Source organism: Delphinapterus leucas, chromosome 2 (genome assembly GCF_059928025.1).
Source record: "Delphinapterus leucas isolate spDelLeu-1000000601 "Yukka" chromosome 2, BTC_Dleu_Yukka2, whole genome shotgun sequence".
Classification (NCBI taxonomy): domain Eukaryota; kingdom Metazoa; phylum Chordata; class Mammalia; order Artiodactyla; family Monodontidae; genus Delphinapterus; species Delphinapterus leucas.
The window spans coordinates 117223381-117239183 of record NC_143130.1 but is presented as its reverse complement, the minus strand read 5'-3'; the positions used below and the strand labels follow the sequence as shown (position 1 = coordinate 117239183).

Sequence of the window (15803 nt, the reverse complement as noted above, 5' to 3'; positions counted from 1 at the left end):
TGACATTTTAGACATTCAAAGGCAGGATATGGGGATTGCTAGCCGCATAGGGATATAACGCTTGAGAGATATGGTGATTTAAGCCTTAAGATCCGTGTAAAGCCAAGTTACTATTCAGCCTTATTTTTGTTCTAGTATGCAAGAAGCCTTTCAAGTACATGCCTAGCTCATGTCTTCGTGTTACCACTGGGAGTGACTTGGCACCCATGGTTTTGAAGCTGATTCATTGAGCCACTAGTGTTATTAGTTTGGGCTCTACCTGACTGGTTATTTTACCAGTGAAACAGTCTTGCCATTTACGAAGGAAAATGTGAACTGGATCGCTACATGTATGTTTGAAGATATGCTTTAAGATGACAAAAATCTCTATTGATCTAGGCAGAAAGTAAACTTACTGTTTAGAGGAAAGAACTGTTTGCTATTCATTCCTTTATCAAATTTTAAAACAAAACAAAACACAAAAAGGGAATTCCCTGGCGGTCCAGTGGTTAGGACTCCGCGCTGTCGCTGCTGAGGGCCTGGGTTCAATCCCTGGTTGGGGAATTAAGATCCCACAAGCCCCACGGTACTCCCCTCCCCTCCAAGAAAAAAATCAAATTTAATCAGATACCTTCTGTGCGTCAGGAACTGTTCTAGACACTAAGAATACATCAGCAAACAAAACAGAAAAAATATCCTTTTTCTCATCTTGTGTTGACAATATCTTCCCTGCATGTATCTCATCCCTACAAAGATATTTTAGAAATAAGGCAGTGTCCTGTGAAAAGAACTGGCTTTTTACACTTTGTCTAATTTTTTCTACTCTTTGCTATAAATTTTCCAGGGAACAATTAGAGATTTGTTACCCTCTTCGTAGTAATTCCCTAATAGTAATTGTTAGTAGGATTTTTAGTTTGGCTTCCTGCTTTATTTCTCCACCTGACTGATACAGGTAGCACTTGGGCAAAAGGAAGAGAATTTCAGGTTATCATTTAATTTGATAATTGTCAGGAGGAAGAAGACAAGCATTGAAAAATGCATTAAGATGTGTCTGTGGCTTTTTCTATGAACTGGATCTGACTGTCATCTATGCTGACAAGTCGGGGCACAGCTTCCATTGACCCTCCCCTCTTCTTTCTATCCTAAGCATTTTATTGAACAAGCCTAACCTTTTTCTCCTTCGTCATTGGTTCCTGTCTCCTTGTAAATGCAAGTATCTTTAGCCATTGATTCAGTGATTCAGGGGCACTTGTCAATAATGCATAATCCCTAAACTCCAAACCTAGTGATTATGATTTTGTGGCTCTAGGGTGGGAACCCAGAACCTGCTTTTTCAAAAAGAAAGATTGAAGAAAAGCGGGGCATCCTAATGACAACCATAGATACTGTCCAAAATGTTCTAGAATTGTGGGAATGTTGTTGAACTACTTTCCACTGGGCTGAGCCATAAGGTATAACTTGGCCGTTAATCATATACGCTGAAGAGTCCAAATTCACGTACTGTACGTGAAGTTAAGAAGCCAACAGTCACCTAAGTCATGTGGCACCCAAGGAGACCGTGTTACTCAGCTGTTCACTGGTGGGAGAAGATTGGTTCAGCTTTGTTAACCAGCTTCCCTGGGATTTCTCCATAGGCGATGGTGGCTTGCTACCCAGGAAATGGAACAGGTTATGTTCGACATGTGGACAACCCCAGCGGTGACGGCCGCTGCATCACCTGCATCTACTATCTGAACAAGAACTGGGATGCCAAGGTACTTGGAATAATGGGAGTAGAGTGAGGGGTTAGGAACTATAGGAAAAGAATTCAGATGCCTTAGAGGAAAGTTTGCAGTTCATAATCCCCACTGATGAATCCTTTCTATTTCATATTTTTTCTTTTTTCCTCTTACGGTGTTAGTACTAAAGTGGATGAGATGAAAATAATAGATAAGAAGTTAATTTGATGGGAGTAGGTGGGTAGGGCCATTATTAGGTTATAGGTTATAATTTGATGGTTGAAGAAGAGAAAATAATTTATAATTTTAGGAATGGGGATCAATTTCTTTAGTCTAATCCAGAGCTGATAGGATTCTTGATTCTCAATGTAGAATAAGATACATACTTTTCCCTGCCAGGAGCAACACTGAGAGAATTTCACAAAAATAGAACTGTAGGATATTAAACTATCCCCAAGTGAGGTTTCCCACACAGTCCTCCCTCTTGGAGTAAAATGTCTCCCTGGTGGCCTCTTGCCATGGTTTACTATGGTTTGTGAATGCCAAAGGTTTTACGGCTTATTTTTATATTTTTGAACATATATATAGATAGAGATATGAAGTCTGGTTCCACACTGACAAACATTTGTCTGGAATATGTATGCTTTCTGAAAGCTAGGGATGATTTAGGAGTGTGAGAAGTTGGAGAACTTTTCAGGCTTATTTGGCTTTTGAACCTTCTGCATCTCCTTTCGCTATTCATTAGGCCAGATACTTGCTGTCATAAAGCAAGGATATTTTATCTGGGGTCAGAAAAACTAAACCTGGGAAACCAGTGAATTAGTGACAAGGTTTGTGTCAGCTCCCTATTGGTAACGTGACTGAAATATATCCCTTAGTTGTCCTTTAAAATCTTGAAAGGTAGTGTTATAGGCAAGAGGGTAAAGTTGTCAGATCAGTGATGATAAATCACAAAGTATGAAATCATTCAAAAAATAGTTGAGTGCCTGCTAGTGCCGGGCACTGTGCTGTGAGGAAACGTCGACCTGTGAGGTCTGAATTCTACCTTGACATGGTTATTCTAGTAGGACAGCTTGGGTGTACATGTAAAAAAAGGTAATTCAAGGAAGAGAGTGATATATGTCATGAAAGATAAGGTCGTCTGAGAGTTCAGAAAAAAGAGCATGTAACTTTCAACTGATGAAATCGGATAGGAGATAGGGGAGCTCAAAAGAAAGCTGTAAATTCTAATTGAAGGAGAGGTTATTGTGTGGTCCCTATCCTAGGGAGCTGTTAATATTAGACTGAACTATATGAAATTGCTGGGGGGAGGGGCGGGAGGGGGTTATAGGTCAGAAACAGTCGAATATTGGCAATTCTGTATGATTTGACCTCGTAGTACTCCATGTTGTATCCATGGACTCCGTGATTATGAGGGTGGGAAGGCTTCATTTGGTGGGAAGTGAATAAGGAGATATGTCTAGCCAAATCTGAAATAACATTTAATACAAAGGATGAGGCTGAAGTAAAAATTTGGGAGTAACATACGCTTGGAGTGGTGGTTGGAAGATGGCTTTGTTTCTAGATGAGGCTGAAATATCATTGATAATGAACTATGTGTGAGGAAATAATCTCCCTTCTTTGTGGCCCTCAGCTACATGGTGGGGTCCTGCGGATATTTCCAGAAGGGAAATCGTTCATAGCGGATGTGGAGCCCATTTTTGACAGACTCTTGTTCTTCTGGTCAGACCGCAGGAACCCACATGAAGTCCAGCCTTCCTATGCAACCAGGTAACAGCCAGGGCCACGATTCCTCTTGAGAAGCTTCGTGTACAAACGCCCAGAGAATTCTCTAAACTTGTGTTCTATGCAGATGAGGGACCAACCACCCCGCAAAGCTGATAGCAAACCTGTTTGCAGTCAATAAAATTAAAGGAGAAATTTGGGGTTCTTTAGTACACAAACCTAACATCAGTTTGAACTATTAACAAATTGTTTTCCATTAGGTGAGCATCTTGGATTCCAAATTTCCCAGAGCATTTTTCTCTTCTCTCCTTTCTTCCCCCTACCCCCCTTTAAAAAAAAAACCTAATGTTGAACCACCCCTAGCGAATGTTGGCTGCCCCATAACAGGAATTCTGTCTGGTTAGCTCTGGATGAGTTTACAAGTTGCCAGTTGCAAGCAGAGAAAGAACCTCGAGAAGAGAAAGAGGAATTTGTAACACAACATTGTAAATCAACTCTACTCCGATACAAATTTAAAAGAAAAAAAAAAAAGAAAGAGGAATTTGTTCTGATTTCTTTTCCTTTTTACCCTTTCCTGAGCTTAAAATTAGATTGGGCTTACTGTACCCATCATGTCCCAACACTTGGATTTTTCAGACTTCTTTCTTTAGATCATGCATGGGGAGATTTTCAGAGTATTGTTTAATATTCATCTGAAAACCCTTGATATAATCTTAATTTCAGATTCTGCCTCTCATTTGCCTTTGTTTTATGGCCAAAGCTGTAAACCAGGTGGTATTGGAGCTCTGTGGGGTGCAGCCTGAATTGAGAATAGCAGTTGGGCGCAGGGAGGAGAGAGGTTGGGTAGAAAGATAATGACTAAACCTTAACAAGACTGATTACATCAAAATCACAGGTGTTAAGAGCTTAAGGTTTATGTGTCCCCTTCCAGAAATCACAGATCTGAGCCCCACATAAGAGTTGCGTATGAAATATCAAATTGGGATGTGCCCTGGGTGAGCAGGTAACTGATTCTACCAGCAAAGCCTGCCTGTGGCTTGTTTAATGTTGTACAGTAATTGGACCCTGTCATTTGTACAGAATTCCCTCGTTCTTCCCAAGTTCCTTTATGACCAGGGTCACAGGGGAAACATTAGCACATGTTGATGGGAAGCCTTTGGAAAAAGCCAAGTGCTATAGAAATTCCATTAACTAATAATAATAATAAAATGAAACTTTTTGAAAACTCATGCATGAAATTACTCCTATTATAGTCTGTCCCATAGATGGGACGCAGTAGAAAGCTTGAGGCCATTAGTATTGCATCTTTGCCTCAATGTCCAAAACTAAAGAAAAAAGCCAGGAGTTTTAAGTGTCCTGTCATTTGATAAGTTATTCTTCAAAGCTTCACTCCTTTGTGCTCTCCCCATCAACTTAGGTCTCTCAGTCTTTAGCAGAATGACTCCCTTCTAGCCCTTTCTGTGTAGATCATCTTAACCTGTTACATTATTTGTCAAATTGCCTTTCCTGCCTGCTAGAGCCTGAGCTCCTTGAGAAAGAGGCTGATGTATTCACATGACCATTTGAATTCCCATCGCCCAGGATAATGCCTGGAGCATACATGGAATTCCTTAAATGTTTTATTACATTTAAATAGACTTGAAACCAGAGAAGTTTATTTTAAATTAAACTTGGGATGGACCTCTGATAATAGGAAAAATTTTAAATGTTGGCTTTACAAATGACTGTTATGTGAAATTTATAGTATTTATTTTTGGTAGTATTTTTAAACCTCTTTTCTAATATCTACTTATCTTTCACAGATATGCCATGACTGTTTGGTACTTTGATGCCGAAGAAAGGGCAGAAGCCAAAAAGAAATTCAGGAATTTAACTAGTATGTGTTTGATAATTTTCTGTGACTTTTGACCAAGTCAATCCTTGACTTTTATTCGAGATTTTTATGTATATTCTAATATACTCTGTTCAGTCTCAGCCGTATATATATGCAGGACTGCATATATATATATATATATATATATATATATATATATATATGATGACAGCCTGGTGGACTTAATTCTGAAACCCTGGCCTTAGCTCTTCTGGAAAAATCAGAAAAAATGCAAAGGACGTCCCCTGTGACTGTCCACTGATTGTGTGACAGTTTATAATAGATGGGAAATAGTTAACTTTTGAACATTAATGTTTGTCCGTCAAACATAACGTTAAATTTTGCCCATGATTTTGGCACATTGCAAAGGAAATACAGTGGATCCCAACAACGATGGTTAATTTCTTATATTGGTACGGGACTGTGACTCTCATTAAAAAAACTGGGCTCATGTAATATAAACTGAATATGACATAAGGTCATTCCTGTCCCCTCCAACCAGTATTGTAAGGCAGCGTTTCCGAAAATACATTGTATTGAAAGCCAAGTTAGTTTGCGGGAAGGTAAAATTCCTGGTCCCCAAATGTGGGAAATGTTACATACTGTATCTCTTTCTTGAAGAGTCACAGTGCTTATGGGCATATTAATCAAGAAAAATTAATCTAAGAAATCTTAAAGATGTATGTAACATTGCCTAACCCATGATCCATTTGGACTGTCTACCTAGCAAATCCCAAAGAAAACACATTTTGCTAAGCCCTGTCAGGAGGCACCCTGCTCAGCTTTGTTCTGTAAGATGGGGAGCGTTTGCTGGAGGTTTTTGGGGTGACGTTTGTGACATGAAAGTCATCAGATCTGGTTCCTCACCCTCTTCATTTTCTTTTCTCTTCCCAACCCAGGGAAAACTGAACCTGCCCTCACTGAGGACTGACCCTGATCTGAAATCCGCTGGCCTGATTCATTTTAGTAACAGTTCCTGAATTCACTTTTAAGAGTTGAGATCCAAAGAAGGCCACTTCTTTAGTGACTCGGTGATGAGAACCCCCCTATTGCTTGCATCATTCACATCCCTGTCTTGCATACGGTACTTTGTGTTTTCTTGCCAAGACTCCATCTACCTTCAGACACTCTCTTTGCCAGATGAACTCATTTGCTAACTCCAGAAATACCTGCAGACGACCTAGCTGGCCAGCGGTTTAATTGTCAGATTTGGTAATCCTGGGTATCAAAGCAAGAACCTGGAAGCACAGGCGAGGGACTGAATCTTACTTGCACTTTATGTACACCTCCTGATTCGAAAGGAGGAGGTTTGCAAAGAAGTTAGACGGTGACAGATGCCACAGAGAGGCATCACTGAAGCCTTAACAGCAGGAAACAGGAATTTGTGTCATCTGAACAATTTCCAGATGTTTTTAATCCAGGGCTGTTGGGGTTTCTGGAGGATTATCACAACCTAATGACGTTATTACCTCTAGAAAGGGCTGCTGTCATAGTCATCAATTTCTAAATATCCTGTGGGTGGACACTCCTTTTTCCTGGTCCTGCAAACTGGACTTGCTGCCTCTGCCCCATTTTGCTGAAAATATGACTTTCTGATCAAAGATGACAACACCATTTATTTTCTATTTTCACTTCTGACTTAGAGAACCTAATTCATTCATTGTTCTGGTTGCTTTGTTGAAATGAAATCAATTTAAATCAAAGGAGAAAAAATCTTCCTGCTAGTTTAGAGCCAACAACCTCTGATAATGGTGTCAAAAGACCTGGGTCTACTGATATACAATAAACGTGTGCATCTTGAATGATTTAAGATTGGAGATGGAGTTGGAAATGTGGGCATTCCTGTTTTTCAGTTTTCCTTTCTAATGAGCTCACCCTTCTTCTTTAACAAAATAAGAAAATCACAAAAACTAGGGCACTGTATTTTAAAAAGGAAATGGAAATAAAACAAAAAATCCTGAAAAGCTGCTTGAGTTCTTCCACATTTTCTGACCCTAGTAGCCTCTTTTCAACAGATTTGACTCTTCAGATCCACTGTGGTTGGCAGTGTGGCCAGAATCATGGAATTTGCTAGAACTGTGGGAAGCTCTGCTCCTACAGTAAGCACAGATTCCGCTGCCTCAAGAACTCTCCATTGAGCTCCTGTTTTATGCAAGTTACTTTTCTTAGTTTTCAACTCCATTTTCATATTTTTTAAATCCCTGTAATTTCTTGTTTGAAAATCCCATGAACGTTAAGGGGCCAGAAATATTTTCTTTGGTCACTGACAGATACATAGACTTTCCAGGAAAGAAGCATATTTTTGTGTGTGTGTGTCTGGTTTGGAAAATTTCCAGATAAGACTTGTCTTCATTCTCACGACTGCTCTGTTTTTTTTCTGTAGTACTCATCACCTCCTAACTTACTGTGTAATTTACTTATTTATTATGTTCATTGTCCGGTATCCTTCCTCTAGAGTGTAAGCACAATGAAGACAGGGATTTTTGTATGTTTTTAATCAATGGAATGTATTCCCAGCACCTAAAATAGTGCCTGGCGCATAGTAAGGGCTCAGTAAATACTTGTTGAATAAACTCACTCTCCTGCTGTAGCATTTTTTTGTTTTTTAATTTATTTATTTTATTTATTTTGTTTTGGCTGCGTTAGGTCTCTGTTGCTGCGCGCGGGCTTTTCTCTAGTGGGGGCAGGCGGGGGCTGCTCTTTGTTGCAGTGCGAGGGCTTCTCATTGCAGTGGCTTCTCTTGTTGCGGAGCACGGGCTCTAGGCACCCGGGCTTCAGTAGTTGTGGCACATGGGCTCAGTATTTGTGGCTCACGGGCTCTAGAGCGCAGGCTCAGTAGTTGTGGCGCACGGGCTTAGTTGCTTTGCGGCATATAGGATCTTCCTGGACCAGGGCTCGAACCCGTGTCCCCTGCATTGGCAGGCGGACTCCCAACCGCTGCGCCACCAGGGAAGCCCCTGTCGTCGCGTTTTAATGGTTTGATTCATCTCCTCCATCTTGGGCAGAAAGGGCTCGCTAGAAGTTTTGCACATACGTCTTTCTCTTATTGTTGACCTGTAAATTTAGGCTAAGAAAGCTGGAAAGCTTTGGTCACAGTGTCCTCTCCTATCTGTTTGCCTCTTTGAAGAGGTCATTGGCCACAATGAATCTGAAGATTGAACCAAGAGGATTCTGCCCTCTGTGTCCAGGGACCGTGGGAGTAACATAAGAGTAGCTTCATATAGGACAGACTACATTCCTCCTTCAGAACAATTTCAAAACACTTCAGCAAGAGAGAATGGAAGCAGGTTATTTATTAGGGATTTTATATTCCCTAAAATGGCAGCTAAGTTTTTTTCATGATTACTAATGTCATGAGAATGATAGTGATGATATTCTGAAGGAATATCATGTTGTTCCAATAGTATGTCTTGTATCTTTCATTTTAGTCAATATTTTGACTTGCCAGAAGATCAGACCTCATAGGCCTTGCTTATTCCTTCCAGACAAAGGTCCTATAACCTAATAAACTATATATCAAATCAATTTTTAATGCACTGATTCTTTTCATGGCTGAATTTGAGTCCTGAAAAATACAACTAATAGTGACTGCTTTTTGCTTCTCTCTGTGACAGCACACTTAGGGGACGACTTAGCCCTGATGAAGAAACATTATTTAGCAAATAATCGGATCAATTTCTTTTATATTCCTGGCAATGACATGTTAAGAGCCTACCTCAGTGTTACGTCACCTACATAGTGCAGAGTCCTTGGCAGGAGATTAAATTTTGAACCAAAGATCCAATTTCATGGAAATAAAACATGTTACCTAAGTGCATTAAATAGGTCTTCAGTAGAGTAGTTAATACCTATTAAATGCTGGGCTGCCTGGATCATGAATTATCCATTCAGATATGATTTGGATTTTCTTCTTTAAATAATTCAGGTTTTTTAGAGGCTGGGTCATCCTAATTTCTTTTGGCCCTACGGTCTTGAAATTTCCTGTGATTTAGGAAGCAGTGATGGGAAATGCCATGCTGGGTCAGCAGTTTATATAAAATAGGGGTTTGGACATGTCAGGTACCTTTATATTTGATCAACTATGAGGACAAGCCCAAGGAATGTACTTGGTAAAGTTATTTTAAATAAAAGTAATACAAAATTGACTTAGCTTCAGTCTTGACTCTTTTGAATGGCATGAAAAGAATACTGGTTGGCCAGGTGGTTAGAGACTGTTGTCAAAACAGAATGGAAATAAATAGTTCTTTTCAAGATGAAGCTGGTTATAGTTGAACTCTTGGCTAATATATGCTGGTTTATGTTTAAGACCCAGTCTGGCTTCAGATCGACTCTACTCCCATCCAAAAGTGATTTTTTAATATGTTGCTATCTTTCCTTGTTGATAGGTTAGATCCTTTGAGATCCTGGACTTACTGTGGCTTATCTTCTCTTTACATTTGCAAGGCCAAGGTCAGAGGTTCGTGTCCTGATGTAGTGCAGTCGGTAGGATGACTCTGCGTACTCAGAGAATAGCTCTATGCCAGGCTTGTGCTACGTGCCCTCACATGTTTATTCTTTGCAGCTCTGAGACAGCTCTTCCTCTTTTCAGATGAGGAAACGGACTCAGAGCAATTAGATGGCTTGTCAGACGTTACATGGTGAAGGAGTAGCACACTCAAGACTTCCAGCTCCTCAGTATTTGCTGTCTTTGCTGTCTCCTTCCTGCAGAGGACATGCCAGACAAAAGCAGGAATGAGTCGAGTTGGAAGAGGGGAATCTTTAAGTGCTTGCCGCCTGATGTCTTTACATGAGGTTTGGGTTATCAACAAGGGTCTCATGCCCAGTATCCTAAAGGAATGTCAGTTATTCAGTAGAAACCACATGAGCAGAAAACATCAATGTCATAGTTGAATACTCCCTTGTCTTTGCAATGGGATCTTTGCTGCATGCCTCCCAGGATCGTGGAGGAAGTATGGGCAACATTGGCCTCCCAGCTAACCCTGGGCATGAGCTGTATGGAGCGTGTCATTCCCCATAGAGCAGAGTTAAGCATTGTGGACCATCTGGAAGAAAAACAAATTGGGACTTCCTGGGTGTGGTTTGGAGGCCTCCCAGCAGGCCACAGTGCATGGGGACATTTGGACAGCGTCCAAGCTGCTGCCCTCATGTCCCAGTGTTGATGCCCTCTGAGGGGAGGAAAGAAAACTTTTTTCTTTTTAATACACCTAACTTTCCAGTTTGGGCTTAAGGCTGAGATGTCCGTGTGGTTCTATTACTGACAATTCTCCATCTGATACGTGGAAACCAAGAGAGGAGGCTAGGCAAGGCTCTGTCATCTAAGGGAATTCTTGTCATCACCTCTAAGTGACATTGAGTGGAGATTTAGAAACATTTTTAATTCTCCAAAGCACTCGGACAGTCTCTTATCTAATCATTTTAAGGTGGCTTGTAGAAGGATGTCATTTTAATTTCTTTAAACACACAGCTCTTTTGCTTATTTAAATACTCTGAAAGACTATGAATGTTGAAAAAGCACCAGATTTCTTTCTTTTTTGTTGTTGTTTTTTTTTTGCGGTACGCGGGCCCCTCACTGTTGTGGCCTCTCCCGTTGCGGAGCACAGGCTCTGGACGCGCAGGCTCAGCGGCCATGGCTCACGGGCCCAGCCGCTCCGCGGCATGTGGGATCTTCCTAGACCAGGGCGCGAACCCGTGTCCCCTGCATTGGCAGGCGGACTCTCAACCACTGCGCCACCAGGGAAGCCCAGATTTCTTTCTTGAATTCTTGTTTGTTTGACCTTTGATAAACTTAGTACTTAGAAAAGTCAGCTTTTTTGGAAGAAGTTGCTGCTCGTGCTCCGAAGTGCTGAGATTTTTCAGAAATTTTATAAGACGGTTCTGCGATTCTTTTTTTAAGGTTAGAGAAACATCTCAGATAGGGAATGGCTGTTGTGTTTTATTGTCACAATTTTGCATACAGATTTAAGATCAGTTGTGGAACAAAATTCATTGTTTACATTGGGTCATTAAAAATTCATTCAACAGGTAGTCTTTGTCTTGTGCCTATTTCTTGAAGGAAAAACGGCATATCCTTTATGACGGATGCAGGCGGATCCGTCATAAGGTAGAAGATTTGGGACTTCATTTATCATTTGTAATGGCAGTTAAATGGGAATGGGGTCTGGGTGTGGTAGGCCTGTTTTGAAGAGAGCTTTGGGAGCAGCCCGAATTCATGGCAGATCTCAAGATAAGCTATTGAGGGTGGGGTGGGGGTTTGGTTGGGGGGTGGATTCCTAGCGGCCAAGGGCTGGCTGCTTGCTGCCAGCTTCCTTCATCCTCAACCCAGTTTAAGCATTTGCTAACTCTCTGGATTTTGAAAAATTCACTGGGACAGGGTTACCTGCCAGAAAAATGCTGAGAAGTAGGAATTCCCCTAGAGTGTTTTCCAAAGACCTATTATTTTTCTGAAAAGGTAACAAATGCACATGCGGGTGGGGACGGAAAGCAAACAGTTTGAAAAAGGTATAGAGGGGAAAAAAATGTCTCTCTCCACCAGAATCAGCCCCTCGGCCAGTTTCTTCTGTATCGCTGGAGGGTGACGCCTGTCCTGGAAGGTCAGCATCTCCTGAAGAGCCCTCCTCCTGCAGGATTGGCACGTTTGCTTGGTCATTTCCTCCTATTTTTATGCTTATTCATCCTGTGGCCTATGTTCTCCTTGACATGCAGATTTTTTTTTCCATCCTCCTGTGGGAAGAGATAACATTCTCAGGACTTAATTCTCATCTGATAAATTTTATTTTTAACCAACCTCTACATCCTTTCTTCTTTGCTTCTTATTTTCATGGGCCCCCTGCACTTCTTGGCCTTTTCTGGCTTTCTCAGAAGGTGGGAGCAAAATGTCTGGGTACAGTGTATTGCACCAAAGCTTTTTGGCTTAGCTACCAATGTCAGGGAAACTTTTCCTCGGCACAGGGTTCTGTTTTCAACTGGACAATCCACTTTTACCTCCTGCTTCCTCTCTGGGCTGTCTGTCTGTAGATTTCCTTTTGTCAGTAAATTAATATGATCTTGATGAAGGAAACATGCTTTAAAAACAAGACAGGGCTTCCCTGGTGGTGCAGTGGTAAGAATCTGCCTGCCAATGCAGGGGACACGGGTTTGAGTCCTGGTCTGGGAGGATCCCACATGCCGTGGAGCAGCTAAGCCCGTGCGCCACAACTACTGAGCCTGCTCTCTAGAGCCCGCGAGCCACAACTACTGAGCTTGCGTGTCACAACTACTGAAGCCCACGTGCCACAACTACTGAAGCCCGGGCGCCTAGAGCCCGCGTACCACAACTGCTGGGGCCTGTGAGCCTAGAGCCTGTGCTCCGCAACAGGAGAGGCCACCGCGATGAGAAGCCCGTGCACCACAACGAAGAGTAGCCCCCACTCGCCGCAACTAGAGAAAGCCCGCGCGGAGCAACGGAGACCCAACGCAGCCAAAAATAAATAATAAATAAATTTATAAAAAAGAAAAAAAAAACAGGACTGCAGTGATTAGCGTGGAGTCTCCCATCGGCAGTGGCCTTGCAGCCACCTAAGGCTTCCACAGTGTGATAAAGCCGTGACTTGACAGGGTGATTCTTGGATTGAGATGAATGAAAGCAGCTAGTGTCCACCCAATTGAAGGGAAAGGTTTTATTTGGCTTGGTTTGTTTTTTTGTCCTGAGCCCTCTGACTGAGGCTTTCCCAGACAAGTGTGTTAGCAGTAACTGTGACCTTAGCTACGTAAGCATATATACATTCTTTTTCTTCTTTTTGACTTTTGACCCCCCCTCCCCAGATATGACTAAATATGGTTATGGCTAAAAGTTTTCCAACTAACACTAGGGGGAAGTGGAAGTTTTGAACCTGGGGAGGGCAGTGGAGTTTGCGTTCCCCAGAGAGGGTTGTGCATGGGAATGCCGTTCCAGACTTGAACTTCATGGCCTCCTACCGCATTTTGTTCTCCATGGAACAGTTGTCTCTCAAGTATCTCTTGGCTCTGTTGTGCATTATGTATACGGTCACTGTGCTTTTCCTATAACACTGTAATAGGCGCTTGGAAACAAAAGCTAACAAAAGCCCCAAAAGGTCTGTGATGTAGCTTCACAGGATGAAAGACAATTACCAAAGGACTGAAAAATGCTACTAATAAAATGTGACCACTTAATCATGGAATACCAGCCAGGGTCCCAGGAAGATATGGATGACACCTACAAATTAGGGTCATTGGAGGAGAGTTAAATAAAAGGACTTTTCACCAAGGTGCGGAGCAGGTAGGGAAACCATAAGAGACAGCGCAGTACCCAACGTTCCAAAGCAGGTGGTAACCACCCCAGGCACCAAGGCTTGCAGGAAGGAAAGGGAAGGAAACAGTAACCAGAAACAGAGAGGCTCCCTGACAGGAGCTGGGACCTTTGCTGAAGGAACCCAGCCGGCCCATGGGACCCTGCAAGAAGGGAGCCGGGGTAGTAAACATCCCACCCTCTTGTTTTTCCCTCATCAGAACTGCTGGAGTGCACTCTTGGCTAAGCACATCTAGAAGTCACCAGTCAACTGCCCACTGACAGAGACACAGGTCAGGTCAGGCTTCTGTGGCTCAGGACAGGGCCATAGCAGTAGGGAGTGTGGAGAGGCAAAACGAAGAGATCAACACAATAGTATCCGGAGTTCTACATGATCCAGCCCCGCCTCCCCCTCACAGCCTATCTCTCACTACACTAGCAGTTTTCTGTTTTGCAAACAAGTCAAGTTTGTCTCTGCCTCAGGGCCTTTGCACTTGTTCCTTCTGCCTAGAGTGGTCTGCTCCCACGGTTTTGTGTGGATGATGATGGGTCATTTAGATCCCGGTTCCCTAAAGAGGGTCTCCACTCTTAGTGTTCCTCTACCTCACCTTCCAGTCATTCTCTCATGGTCTAGTTTTATTTTTACATTTAAGAGAGTAACGGAACAGTTGTATGTTAAAATGTCAATCTTTACTGGAAGTTGTATTCTTTGCAACTGTTTAAGCTTAAGATGAAAACCAGATATCAGCTTTCAAATATGCAGGGGGTACTTATTTTTATGAATTTCGCTGGGGGTGTGTAAAAATGTTTGGACATCACTGAGAAAGCCTGAGTGTTCCCCAAGGGCCATTTGAAGGAGTGAGTTGCCCTCCTCCTCTACCGGGAGGCTGTGTGCTTGTGCTTTTTACCATGGCCACCAGCACTGTTATTTCTTTATTTACAGGGACCTACAAAATCTCCCCCAAGAGCTTCAGAGAGAGATTTTCTCCCTTCTCTGATGGCCACAACCTTACTCATGCTAACTTATGTGCATATGCAGAGCAACCAAAATTTGAAGTGACTTTTTTAGCTCCACCTGCGGATTTGGTTTGCATGCCAGACCAGGGGCGATTCCCTTGTCTTTCCTAAGGGCCCCACTCCACTCCTCTCTGGCCCCATCGAACAGGGAGTGAGGCTTGCCGAGCCAAGCCTGGATGGGAGCAATTTGAAGACTGTGCCACCCTGATAATTTACAGTGAGCGTTTAAGACATGATTTCATTTAGGGAAGGGCGTGAAGCCATTCTCAATGGCCTCCCTCCAACTCCCGTGACTCGCCTGACTTCGGCTGGCAACCGGCACACACCTGCTGGTGTCTGAAGGGGCAGACCTCCCTTCTGACGAGTGGGACCTCGGCCACACAACTGTCAAGAATTTTCAGGGCCACCCCTGCTTTTGAGGGCAGCCTCATGAGTTTGGTCTGGAGGCCGGGATTTTGTTCCAAGGTCTGCTGCTAAATGAGGGCCCCCATGCTCATCCTCCAGGAAGTGCTCTGGTGGGGTCTGGATTCCAGAGGGAATGTTGTGAGCGTCCAAGAACAGCCCACAAACAGGGCAAGGCTTACTGGACTAGCGCGGGAGCCATGAGAGCAGTCAGGAGTGAGGAAACTCTCTCTCTTCCACTCTTTCTCAGCTGAAGAGTTTCCCGACACCCTAGTTATACAACTTTCCTGCTATGTGACTCTCCACTTACGGAACTTTCCAGCTGCTTTCAGTTTTCCAATTCCCAAGGAAAGAGTATGATTTGCAAAGCTCATCTTTTAGGGCCAGACCAGAAATCTGAACTGACTGCCCTGGGGGAGGTGTTCACTAGGGTTATGGATGGAGGGGATGGGCTGCTTAGGGCTGTTTCTCTCAGAAGGGCCCTGAGCAGGGCAGGCCCCTCCAGGTCACACAGAGCCAATGTGGGCTCTTTCGGGTTTTGTGAAAAACAAGTCAATTAATTCCAGCTGACATTTAAAAGGTGAAAGCTATGTTTTACTAAAAATATACCAAAATGGTGGTAGGCTGTTGATTGGCGTCTTCACATGTGCAGTCACTTGTGAAGCAGATTCGCCGTTTGCCACCCAGGCTCTGAGAGCCAGGGCTGCAGGAGCCAGGGTTCAGTCAGGCCACAGAGGAGAGGCCGGGCTCGGGGAGCGTGGAGGAGGGGGGCGGGTGTAGCGTCTGCTGGGTGGCAGCAGCTGGA

At 43.0% G+C, this 15803-nt stretch overlaps 1 protein-coding gene across 1 annotated transcript in view; it reads left to right on the top strand.

Annotated features, from left to right (window-relative positions):
- Positions 1-7885, top strand: part of EGLN3 (egl-9 family hypoxia inducible factor 3) — a 28497-nt gene extending 20612 nt beyond the window's left edge. The window contains exons 2-5 of the mRNA XM_022570737.3: positions 1614-1733; positions 3331-3467; positions 5225-5298; positions 6195-7885. Of these exons, the coding sequence (XP_022426445.1) occupies positions 1614-1733; positions 3331-3467; positions 5225-5298; positions 6195-6226 (363 nt within the window). The 3' untranslated portion in view covers positions 6227-7885. The remainder of the gene's footprint in view (positions 1-1613; positions 1734-3330; positions 3468-5224; positions 5299-6194) is intronic.
- The last annotated feature ends 7918 nt before the right edge of the window (positions 7886-15803 follow it).